Source organism: Lagopus leucura, unplaced genomic scaffold (genome assembly GCF_019238085.1).
Source record: "Lagopus leucura isolate 7727_CA_CO unplaced genomic scaffold, USGS_WTPT01 Super-Scaffold_73, whole genome shotgun sequence".
NCBI lineage: Eukaryota > Metazoa > Chordata > Aves > Galliformes > Phasianidae > Lagopus > Lagopus leucura.
The window spans coordinates 72210138-72223564 of record NW_024962252.1 but is presented as its reverse complement, the minus strand read 5'-3'; the positions used below and the strand labels follow the sequence as shown (position 1 = coordinate 72223564).

The 13427-nt window shown below is 34.5% G+C and overlaps 1 protein-coding gene across 2 annotated transcripts in view; it reads right to left on the bottom strand.

Annotated features, from left to right (window-relative positions):
* The window catches only part of TTC27 (tetratricopeptide repeat domain 27), a 103565-nt gene that overhangs the window by 73019 nt on the left and 17119 nt on the right, over nt 1-13427 (bottom strand). For both annotated transcript variants that reach the window (XM_042891509.1, XM_042891515.1), the window contains 3 exons: nt 11135-11299; nt 5960-6096; nt 2984-3096 (listed from right to left, as the gene is read on the bottom strand). In XM_042891509.1, coding sequence (XP_042747443.1) covers nt 2984-3096; nt 5960-6096; nt 11135-11299 — 415 coding nt within the window. The remainder of the gene's footprint in view (nt 1-2983; nt 3097-5959; nt 6097-11134; nt 11300-13427) is intronic.

Sequence of the window (13427 nt, the reverse complement as noted above, 5' to 3'; positions counted from 1 at the left end):
TTCTTCATGTTTCTTCATGTTTCGTTACTGAACTTTCCCTAAACTCGAAAGGGGAGACAACACAAAATCCCAAAATAAACTGAAATGTGTGCTCCATTTTCAAAGTTTTTTTTTTTTTTTTTACTAGCTATTACAGAATCTAAGGAGTGTATGGGAGCTGCTCTCTCATTTTGTTGATTAAACACTAACATTTAAAAGTGTTACATAAACTAAAATAGAGAATCTAGAAGAATACCAGGTTTAGAGCTGATAATTATTCAATCCAACATGAGGCAAAAGAATGAGCTGCTCAAGCTCAAATTGTAATTATCTAACTGCAGACCTTCAGAGTTAATAATTTCATTAAAATTTCTTTTGTTAGTAACAACAAGAGACCTCTGATCAAATAGTTCTATCCTATAACAACACAAGCACCTAATAAAGCACACTGTGTGGAATGGTGAAAGAGAACGGGCATTACTGATGAGAATTTTTTGAGAAAGATACCCACAACTTTCCTACACATCTGTAAGGAATAACATTAGTGGAGTAGTTGAAAGATGATTTACACATAAGTCACATTCAGGTAAATGTTTGTCCACTGACTCTTCCTTAAAGACCTCCCATGCCAGATATTCCACACCTTCTCCATGCACCTTATGGTGATGTTTCACAACATCTGGTACTAGAAGTACGATTGCAGCCACAAGGAAGTACCAACTATGCTTTAGGTAGAATGGTGATGAGTAGGAGTTTAGAACAACAAGCAAAGGTTTGGCCGAGTCTTGTCACTTCCATGTGTATTAGCTACTACATTAATGAAGCTTTCCCCTTCTTCCCACATAAAACAGGTGTGTTATCAATTATTTATTTTCAAGTGTTAGACAGGAAAGCAAACTGCCATATATTACTTTTTCTCTCTTTGAGATTTTTTTTCCCCATGGAAACAGGGAAATAATACAGAATTCTTGTATATCATAAAAATACATTGATTCAGACAGAAAGGTTATTCTAGAACAGATTTTTGTCACAGTTCTTTGAAGCATATAGATGGACATCTTCCAGCTCAAAGCCATTATAAAATGGTTTTAATTTCCATTTCTGCCAAATCCATGTTCAATTCTTTAAGACACGTAAATGCGATAAAGCAACCTTGAAAGATAATGAAATTGTTCTAATGATTTTCCATACCAAGCCAAATCTAAAGCTATTTTTTTTTTTATCTGAATCTATATAAAGAGTGGAAACGTAGCTGTGACTTAAGCATTTATGACAATAAGAAATGAACATTCTTTAGGCAGATAAAGAATCTTGGAGTAAGTTCTACTCCACAGCAAGAAAAGTATTTGCTCAGCAAATCAGTAAAAGCTAGACTGCCAGTAGTTTGGAGCTTACAACCAATTATTTAATCCGATTAGTCAGACTTACAAAAGCAGCATAATGGATAAAATTGGGAAGGTGAGATACTACAGTATGAATATAAGACAATGCTGTGTTAGAAAATGAACCAGACATGAAAATGTTTCTCATGAAGCAGATTATTCACCATCCCACTCTTTACTCCTCTCTTTTTCTCTCCAAATTGGATCTAGATGTGGCCTTGAATAGAAAGAAAGCTTAAATCTCTGGAAATGAAGACAATGAAAATAAAGAAAATACAAAGTCACAGTGCATACTCATGATGTTTTTTCACTGCAGTGAGTGGGCTGAATGGTTAAAGGCCATAGCTGAAACCAGAGATGCAAAACTTCATGCTTCACTTGAATCTAGCCAAGCAAACGTCTGGGCCTTCATAAAGCTGCAGTCTGAGAAATGGGTATAAAAAGAAAACAACTTCCTCTCCTCTAATAATTTTCAGCGCACTTTATGAAACAAGAAGGGGAGAAATAGTTGGAAACTCTGATAAGTGAGTGGGAAAAGTTGGACGGGGTTGGAAGGCATCAAGATTATAACTCGAGCTACAGAACAAGCAAGAACACACTACAAAGGAAAAATCATCAATTTCTGGGTTGCTAGCTGAAGCCACTGAATTTCCTCACTGCCCTTTGGCTCGCCTGTTACTGCTGTTATAATATATAACAAAGATGTATCTTAAAACATCCGTGTGCATAGAGAAAATAGGTCTGTCTGAGACTCAGGACCTTGAATTCTCTCACTGTTCTACTTCCAGCCTTCTTTTGGGCTTGACGAGGTATTTCAGCAGTACTGAGATTCTACTGTTTCGCAAGTTACAGATTAGAAAATTGCTTTTAGTGATAAGAATGATCATTAATAGTGATCAGTGTAACGAAGTGACTATTTTTAGTTTGCCACACAAATACTTTTGAAACAATCACACAGAAAAAAGTATGATAAAAACTTTCTCCAACTTAGTAGGCACTTGTTTATCTATGAGAAAACCAGGGTATTCACTGACAGCTAGCTTCCTATTTTCTAAGCTCAGACTGCTTTTACTCTTTTGTGCCACTTGTAAAACCACACAATGCAGAACTCCTTTAAATCAGGAAAAGAAAATGCAAGCACAAAACTAGAGGAACTTTGTGTTACAGCTTGTAACTGGCAGCAGACATTCTGAATCTGTACATGTACTCCCACTGTACTGAAAAGAGGGGGCAGAGTTTTTCTTGAAAGATATAGATTATTTTCACAGCAAGATAAGCATTATAGACTCTGAAAGATATCCTCAAAATTTAAGAAATGTCATCATTTGAAAGAAGCTCAGACACAAAGGAAAAGAGCCTTTCTCCAGGATAAAAGAATGATTTAGTCATTAATGAAACATTGCTGAAAATCTCTTCTGGAGATTAACATTTACTCTGAAGAAACTGAAACTGTGTTCTTATTTTTCATTTTTTAAGCTTTTTGGACACACTATACAAAGAAAGGAAAAAAAAAATCCCACCAGCTTCCCACTTTGTTATTTCCTTACCACAAAGATTCGTGTGAAGGGAGGCTGGGAGGTGTATTTATTTATTTCTAAAATGTAATTAAATAATTAACTTACCAAATTCCGAGGATTACAGCCAGCTCTTCTGCACACAGATCAGGTATGTGGTACTGATCAGCATCCGCTAATTTTATCTCATTAAGCACTGTATCATCATTTAAATCACAATTCTGTTGAAGGAGAAAAATACTTTTTAAACTAAAAACAGTTGTGAAATACGATAAAAAGTAGTTTTAAATAAATGCATGCCTTTAAAATTTGAAAAAAGATTTTTTCTGAAAAAAGGTAACATTAACATCAGAAAATGACTGAAATGGAAAGAAATTTGTAATCATCTTGAATCCTACCCTATCATGATTATTCCACTTACTGAGACAATGGAAGAAAGCATAATTAAAACCATCTTTGCTACAAGTATGCTCATTGTTATGTAAAAGGCCAGTGAGTTACAGCATTCAGGGACACTTTAAGGTTACCTGAATATTCTTCTTAAATAACAGCTGAAGGAGAATTCACATTTCAAATGGTTGCACACAGTATTATTTATAACCACCTTCTCTAGTATACATAATCAGTTTTGTCTTGTCTATGTGTCATTAAAGAATTTCTTAACACACAGGTGTTCAGGTTAGCATTCACAGACTGCACTCTAGGACTTATGGATTTATTTTTAAGTCTCAGCAAACTATAACCACGTAAAGCCTACTGCCAGTACAAGGGAATTCTTTACCCTGGGAACAGTTTCTCCCTTCTTTTTGCTTTTAAAAGAGTTTTAAAAATGCAAGAAATACAGACAAAAAAAAAAAGAAACAAACAAATGATCCACAGAACTAGCACCTTCAGAACCTCTACTTTTTGCTAGTGAGGTCAAAATGAGCGCCCACAGGAGATTTAAAAGTGAACAGGAAGGCTTTGAAGTGGATTATTAGCATTCAACACCAGGATTTTTATCACCTTATAGATGTAACTAATCACAATTTGACAGAGAATGCTCCAATTGTCACTGTTTTATTTTTAAGAGGAAGTAAGAAATTCCCAATCAAAACATCATATATTTAACAACACTGCCATTTGCTTCTCTTAATCCTTGCCCATGCTATACAGTGGTATCTACCACTTCCAGAGGCAAATGATTTTAGAACAGAACGCTATACTAGTACAATGGCATTACTTTATCAGATGTATCAGAAATTATGATTTATAAAGCTATTAGTTAAAAATTTCCAGCTTCTGGTCTACATAGCTTTTAAATTCCAGCCCGTATAAATAACATGATTTCTACTTCTAGATTAAAAATAAAAATCAAATCTTATCCTAAAAACATAACGACAGATCTGAGTAGGGGAAAACTAATCAAATGCTTTTTGTTATTTTTTTAAGTACTATCTCATATCAGGTGTCCACATGCAATACCTCAAAAGCCTGAGGTCTTTTCTTACACAGACACACTGTCATTTTAACTGAATGTGCATTTCCAGATCTTAAGAAAGCTGATCTGTGAGCCAAACTTTGAATTTATCATCTCAAGTATTTGTTCTGCAACACCATAGTTTTTCTTCTAGTGCAATCTGAGATATTTTAGCTGCTCAGCACCAGGGGCAAGAAGGAAATTCTTGGCCAGATAACAGTCCGCTAAGTGTTCACATTGCTATACTGCAATTTCTGACAGTTTAATTGCAAAATAACCTGTTCAGTCATCTTCCTGAACGTTAACAGAGGACAAGCTTTAGAACTAAGAACTCCATGACAGGAAATGAAAATTAGAAGGTGTGAGTAGCCTCAGCTTGGCCCTTATACAAACTGACAGAGACAATTACAGAATCACAGAATCACAAGGTTGGAAACGACCTGCAAGATTATCTAGTCCAACCACCCTCCCATTCCTATTAGTACCACAAGCACTAAACCAATTCTATCAGGAAATTCTCCACTAATTCAGGGCAATTCCTATTTTGTAGGAAAATACAATATTTTACTTTATCTGCAAATAGTACATGTAAAATAAGATTAGTGAAAAGGGAAAGACAATTCCTCCAATAACTATTCAGCATTCTGTACACCTTCCATAAACTTTTAAAAGAAAGTCTACAAGATACATTGAACAACTAGGCTAAAACTGAAGCAATGCTATTGACAGTAGCTGTTGGCAAACATAAAATAGCATTAACTCCAATTCTGCCTAACAGGTCTTCAAGGTACATCCAGGGCTGACTAATTTGCAGCCAGACAAAAAAAAAGGCTGGAGCTCACTGTTATAAAATACAGATTACATGAAGTAACATTCTGATAATGAGTTATCAGCAAATACATGGTAGAAAATGGAAAAACAAAAACATAAATTAGTAATTCAAGGCATATATGAACTGGAAAGTCAAGCCTGGTCTCATACCTCTGACATGACAACACTAATAAGATGCGTGAACTTGAAATACCTTAGGCTTTCTTCAAAGCAACACATGGTTCTACTAATACTATTTTGTAGGATTTCTAGCATACAATATAAATGCACAAATAAAAGGCTTAATTTTTTTTTTTTTTTTTTAAGTAAACCATGCAAAGGGAACATTTAACTTCTTTTCAGGCAGCTTAAATACTTTAAGACAAAATTTCTTAATAGTTTCTCAGATTTGCACAAAACTCAACTCCCTTCCTGCAGCCAAAAGCACTCAAGTAATATTTAATGCTGCATTTCTACTTTTCAGAAAGAGAATATATGCTTATTTATCCTATCTTTATTTTGAACTACATATTTTCAATTTAGAAATACAGACATTGTTAAATTCTTTTGCTTAACAATCAAAGTCTGTCACGGCATAACCTCTTTATAAAGACTGCAGCTTGAAGAATATAGACACTGCCTCTCATCTTTTTCCCCAAAACTTCCAGAAATTGTACGTTTCTTCTAGGCACCATACACTTTCCTCTTGAAAACACCCAAGAAAAAAAAATCTTAAAAACATTTTCATTAAAATAAGTTAAAAATTCTGAATGCACTTTAAGAAATAAGAAAAACAATTCTTCTCAAATACGTACCATAGTTAAGTATTCTAGAGGAGTAGGTGCTGGGGTTAGCTCACTATGAGGAGGGATACATTCCTCTGATCTTTGGACATCCAATATAAGCTGTGCTACATATTTTTCCTGAAATCGTGTTCTCTTTCCCAAAGCACCTACAGAAAATTAATACAAGTTTATACCAGTGACCACTAAAAAAAGCAGTAATCCCATTGTATTCCCTGAAAAGAAACATATTGTGAACCTGTAATACTTATCAGTGTTTTAACTCTGCTTGATTTGTTCGCAATAAACCATGTGTTTTCACCACTAGCCACAACATATTAAAAAAACAGGCATTACAAATATATTAATATATCTAGATGTGTCCTGCAAGTCCAGTTTTAGGTAAAGTCCCCACAATCCACTACACCCACAGTCATCCAAATTCAACAGTTCCCTACTCTAAAATACTAGCAATAAGCTGCAAATAATTGTTCAATTTGCCTGATAAACATTGATGAAAACACAGAAACATTCAGGAAAACAAAAATCTTGTAACATCTTACAAAAAGACAACATTTCCAAATGGAAACAGTTTAATAGAGTCTGACTGCCTCTTTTGATTTGTAGAACCTTTGTAAAAAATGATCACAAACTGTATTTTCCAAAGCCCATTAATTTCATTTCTAGGTCTATATCAACATTTAAGGACAACACTTAGATGCCTGAACCAAATATGATGGATAGAAGAAAAATAGGGAAGGAATCAAATTGGTTGGTTTTTTTTTCCTTCAGTGTTGCACCTTTTCCACGCTATTTTTTATCCTTTTCATCTACATTTAATGCACTAAGTAGCACCTGGCAAATTCAAGGATAAAATTATTCTGGGAGTTATAGAAACCTCTTGAAAGAAATGCAGTCATTAGTAACAGCCAACACAAGTTCACAAGAGGGAAGATGTGCTTAAACTTACACTCCTTTTGTGACAAGGTTGTCACCTAAGTTGATCAACTTTATGTAATCTTTCTGGATTTCAGCCAAGCTTTTGGTACTGTTTTACATAACATCTTTCTGAACTAAACATCCAGTATACAGCTAGGCAATAACACAGTGCTGTGGGTGAACAGCTGGCTGATAGGCCAAGTTCAAAGGGTTCTAATAAACAGAGTTACATCACACTGGTGGCGAGTCACTAGTGGGATTCCACAGAGATTCTTTAACATTTTCACAAACAAATTGGGTAAAGACAAAACGAGAACATTTGCAGATGACAATAATTTGTGAAGAGCTACTGACTCCCTCGAGGATAGAGAGGCCTTGAAAAAAAGGCTAGGCAATAACCAGCTTCGTGAAGAATGGCTGAAGTCACTTGGCTCAATCATCCTAGAGAAGGCAAAAGAGAGGGAAGGCACCATGGTGGTCTTCATGGTGGCTTTCCCACAAGAGAAGCAGAAGAGGAGGCACTGATCTCTGCTTTCTGATGACAGTGACAGGATCTGAGGGAACAGCATGGAGCTGCATCACAAGAGGGTCATGTTGGGTGTTAAGAAAAGGTTCCTCACCAGAGGGTGGCGGGGCCCTGGAACAGGCTGCCCACAGCAGTGGTCATGGCCCCAAACTGCTGGAATTCAAGCAGCATTTTAACAACACTCTCAGACAATGGGTTTGAACTTTGGGTGGTCCTGTGTGGAGTCAGGAGTTGAACTTGATGATCACTGTAGATCCCTCCCAATGTGGGCTGTTCTAGGATAGCCCACAATTTATTTATTTATTTAGGAAAATACCTTAGTTGATGCTATTATTATAGTATACATATAATTTAGAGACATAAATGTAGTTCACATGACATTTTCTCAATTATGTTTTACAGGCACAGATCATCATTTTAAATATTTTGACTGCATGAAAGTAATCTTAAAGTTGATTGTTTCTTGAGTTCTTTATTAGACACTGAGACAACTTTTACTAGCTTTTAGGATGGCAACTGACATTTACACCAAGTTGAAAGAAAAAACATAGCTGCAGCTGCTCTTCCATTAAAAACCTGTTTCTAAGCTGCAATCAAAGAGCTTTAGAACTTAAAATAACAAAATCCTACAAAGCTAATACCTATAAAAACTGGAATTTGCCTGTTGACTGTTATACACTGCTCAGGAAATGTAAGACATAAGAAAAAGAGAAGTGAACACCGTCCCACTGTTCTTTTTGCAGAGCCAACTGAGATTAAATTCAAGTTTTAAGTTTTGTTATAGTTTTGAAAATTTGCAGAGTATTAAGAGACAATTGAATGTTCATCTGTTTAGTGGATGAAGGCCAGGGGATGAGGCCATCATCTGTAAGATGATCTGGCACAAACACTGTAATAGCAGTCATCCCTTTTCTTCCTTGAGGCGGAAAGAGAGCATCAGGGAAATTAGTAATTAAACAGATCACTCCTTTTCTGCCAAACACTCCTTTTAATGGAAAGCCCTGTGTTAAAAGTTCAGGAAGTAATGAAAAAGGTCCTAAAAATATCACCTTCTAATCACATTGTGGAGGGAACCAGATGGAAAGAGAGAGACTAGCCAGCAATTCATATTATTTTTACACAGTAGCACTCAATTCATAATTTTAATAATGTTTGTAAGCCTTTATGCTGTAATTCACTTCCTCTCACACCTTACTGTTTAAGCCACTAAATAAAACACTAGCAAAGCTAGCCATGTTACTGTTAAATTTACTTATCACCTAGAAGTTGTGATTGTTTTTTTTTAATGTTTGAGACAGCTACCCCTCCATGCCTTTTTTTTCCTCCCAAGCAAAGAATTTTTTGTTATTACAGGGAAAACACTTATCTATTTTCTAGATTAAAACAAATATCACATGTATTTATGTTGACAAAAAAAAGTGCTTGCTTTATACTACCAGAAAGAATCACAAAATATAGGGAATCCAAATATCAGAGATTTTACTGTCCCATATTAGAAATTTCCACAGATAGACTACAGGGCATGAAAATAATATGTGGATTTCAGGCTGTAGCACTATCAATTTTTCATATCAGATGATCTTCAATTTATTTTGGATTACCAGTCTTCCACTTCACAGTAAGATTCTTATGTGAGAAGGACCACAGCCTTCTTTCATTAGGAACTGTTTCATGGAGTTATTGATGACAGCGACTCATTGTGAGGGACAGAAAGATGCTTTTTAATAAATGATGAATATAGGACAGACATGGATTAATGGAACTAAAAAACTACACAGGCAAAAACAAGTATGATTCACCTGTTTTTAAAATAACACTAGAAAAATACTAATACTGAATTGTTTTTTAAGAACAGCATAAGTTTCCATGCCGTAATAAATTACTCAGCCACTAAGGATTACAGCCATTAAAGAACAAAATACTCAAAAATCTTTCCTAAAAAGGAAATTCCTTCCAAAACTCTTAAAAGTATCTTTACAATAGGCTGAATTTCTACATTAAAGCAAAGTCTTTTTTGATGATGTCATATTCCATGTGCTTAGCCAAAATGTGCATGTCAAATTAATTTGTCTAGAATGCCAGCAATTCCCACATGTTCAGTTCATTTCATTTGCCTTCAGGTTAGACATCCTTCATAATAAGTCTAATAGATTTATGGAGATAAACCATAGAACTTTTAGGAGTTCCACAACAATATTTTTCCAAGAGACTTTATCATTGCAATCTCTCTGTGGGACTTGCACAAATTCTTGGAACAGTCATAAAAATAAAAAACAATTCCAAAGCATCCAGACTTGTTGTGTGCACCCTCCCTCTACCCCCTCCCCTTCCCCCCTTCCCCCCCCCCCAAACTCTTCAAACAACAGCTTTTTTACTAAGTTAGATTTAGGGAAATTACTCATAAAAAAACTAATTATCTCATTTAAGGAATATATGACTGCAAGTTGAGGAATATCAGTGAATAGCCATCTGGCACCTTGATTTTACCTGTTCTTAGTTAATTAAATTTTTATAGTTCAAATATCATGAAAGGCACTGATGTTTTTAATAAAAATCAAGGAAAATGTGCTTTTTTTTTTTTTTTTTTTTCTTTTTCAAGAAACACACTTTTACTTGTCACACATGTAGTACATATTGCACCGTGGAAAGAATAGGATCAACTGAAATAAAATTCATTTGAACAAGGAAATGAAAAAAATTACTCCTATGTTTTAGACGGATACCACCAAATATATTCAACTCAATCACAGTTACACAAAAACATGATGTCACAAGATTTTCATTACAGATTTTTAAAGTTAACCTTTAAAGCCTTAGAATAAATGAGCATGGAGTTCTACAACAATTATATTATTTTTAATTAAAGTATTAAATTGACAAAAGATCTACACAGGGGTAGGAACAGCTCCAATCTAAGCATAAAGAAACAGTAAGCTTTGTGGCATAATAGATTCAGAGGCTGCAAGTTTCAGTTGCTCCCATTAACAAAATCTATGGAAAAGTCTTTGTACCCATTTCTTTTTCTGTTTCTTCCCACAAATGCTCACAGGCCCTCACACTGAAAAATGGTGAGCTTTGTGACATTTTGTTTACTTCACAGAGCCAGGTAGAAAAATCATCTTTTATCTATATATGTAATTTTAAATAAAGTTACAAGTGCAGTAATCTGATCTTCCTGACTCCAAAGAAGTGATACTGAAAGGATGATTATATGGTCTCTATAGCAATTTTGTGATATGTCTGGTGTGAGTAATTTGAGTTCTTCCTACTTATTTCCTGCTGTAACAACAGTCCTGAAAGAAACGTTTAAAAGTTACTTACATGGAGGTCTAGACTAACAGCAAGAAAGGTGAAAGACTGAATCATATCATCATTCCGAGGTCTTTAAAACCACCCCTACCTAACGCAGAGATGCATCCATTACCACACCAATCAGATTTAGGAGTCCCCTAAAAGAGACAACTAGGCCTAGACCTAGACTTTGACTGATAATGAAATGCAACAAGGATCATAATACTATAGGATCAGACCCTCACGTTAAAGATGACACTGTAACTCGATGGTATATTTTTCTTCTTTTTTCAAAGCAATGCTAATTCTTAGAAAACAAACAAGTCCTACCTGCTTAGAAGTCAACAATTGTCAAAATGTATTACTTTTTTCAGACATATTTAAAAAAAAAGAAAATCAACTGTAAGTTAAGTAGGTCCAACCACTTTAATAGATTGCGCATGCAAACTTACCTGTTAGATTAATCTTCAGTTTTGCAATGTCTTTAGCCGTACTGAAACATTGTTTAGCTTTTTTGTACTCATAATAATACAAAAACGTATAGGCACACTCAAGATTGAACTGAACTGCTAAGTGCCAGCCTTCATCACCTGTGAACAAAGCTTCTGCTTCAGTCACTACAAACCAAGAAGAGGAAAAAAAGCTATCAGGACACAAATACTAGAGAATGATATTTTGAAATTATATTTAAAATAGTAAGAGAGGAAGTCTGTCATGATTAAATTTAACCTTCATACATTTAAAAACAGAGTGTATAAAAGACACACCCGTTAAAAGCATTTTTAAAAGTCTTGTATCTCAAGGCTACAACTAGAATAAGAACAAAAGTTTAATATTCACTTGTATTTTACAGTAAAGCTGTGCTAAGACGTTGGTTTTTGAGAAAATATATAACTCTATTGTTCAAGGACATGGCAAAGCACAATAATAAAGCCTGTTGAAGTACAACAAATACCCGCCCTTAGTTAGTACACTTTAAATGAGAAAGTCGAAGTTTGGCCAGTAGATTGAGGACTGAATTGGGACTGCAGACTCTTTGGTCTGGGGTTTTTTGTTTTTTTTTTTTTTTTTTTACAATTACAGATTTGCTCAGTGATAACAGTCATATTCTCCACCTGAAAAGCAGACAATACCTTGGGAAATGAATCTGAAAACTTCAGAAAAGATAACTTCATATTTTTTCACCCCTCACAAAATGTAAACACATTAAAAGCACATTTAAGTAATGAATATTACAAAATCATCTGAGTCTTAAATATTTTTGTCCACATTATTAAACTTCTTTTTTTTTGTTTTTCTTTAAAGAGAGAATGCCCAAAAGACCATAATATCTTTCCAGGAAAGGCTTTTTTCACTCATTTTATAAAAAAAAAAAATATATATGTTTCAGTAAACAGTTTAGGACATCAGTCATATTTACCTGCTTCCCACACATTCTAAATACCATTCTGACAGTTCTGAAGGAAAAAATAAGTTGTTTTCTATGAGGTATTATGAAAAAAAGAAAATGGAAATTAAATTTTTATTTTTATTCAAATTTAAGTGTAGATTTGCACTGATCTTTTAAAACACTTTGAGTGACTAAATCCTGAAAGTCTATTGTCAGTGCAAAAGAGCTTGCAGGATAATGGATGTGCATGTGCACACATGGAAATGTCACAAGAATGCAACTGCAAATGATTTTGATTCAATTTCAAATAAAAAAGCAGGTTATGGCCTACAGTAAGACATTACTTCTTCATTTTTCAATAGCTAACAAATTTTAATAATTTGAATATAAAATTAATTGTGCTAAAAGCATATATATGCTACAATGAACTAAAAAAATGCATCAATGTTTTTAAATACTTGGAACATTCACTATGGTTGCTATGACAACTAACCTGTCATTTCTGACTGCAAAAAATCCACAACCTTAAAAATTGCTCAACTTTATCAGTATTTATGATTTCATGCTAAAGTAATGTATTGATAAGTGCTCTTACACGCCTGATGTAAATACCATATATTTAAAAGGATAACAAAGCTTGATAAGTTTAGGCATTTGAAACGTCAGAGACCTTTGTGGGAAGCTTCACACCACTACCTGTATAAATAAGCTGCAAAAATCATCTCTCTGCCAACCCGTGCCACATTTTAGCATAGAACACTGATGAATGGAAAGCAGCCTTAAACACTCCAGGTTTTGCACAACAGCTGCTGCAGAACAGGAGGGAATCACCACAGCTGTCTTATATCTAGGTGATAATGCTGAACTTACATTTGAGAGCAACATTTTAAATGGCTTCCCTCACAAATTTCAACTTCTCTTTTTTAAAAAAGAGCAAACAGTCTCCCAGTCAAGCTGATTCAGCAAATAAGTTATTTAAGCCATAATCAAAAACTATTTTGAAGACTTAGTAATTATTTTATGGAATATAAACAAGGCACTTGTTTGAAAACCCAGATGGCTTTAATGAATTAGAAGTTTAATAAACTGCATCTAGAAGCTACGGGCAGCAAAGCCAGCCTGGAAAAGCTCACTATGCATCCAAGTGTGCTTTACATCATCTCTGAAAACCAAAGACTGGTCATCAGAAACAGATATCTTGGTATTTATGCAGTATTATAGTTGCACAAACTATTATATTTCTCTACTCCAACCAGTACCATCTAATCAGTGAATTTAAAGCAACTTTAAGATTCCTTCTCTTTTAGTTTCAAGTCTTTCTGTATTTCCAAGAAGGAAATGTAACAATCAGGTAA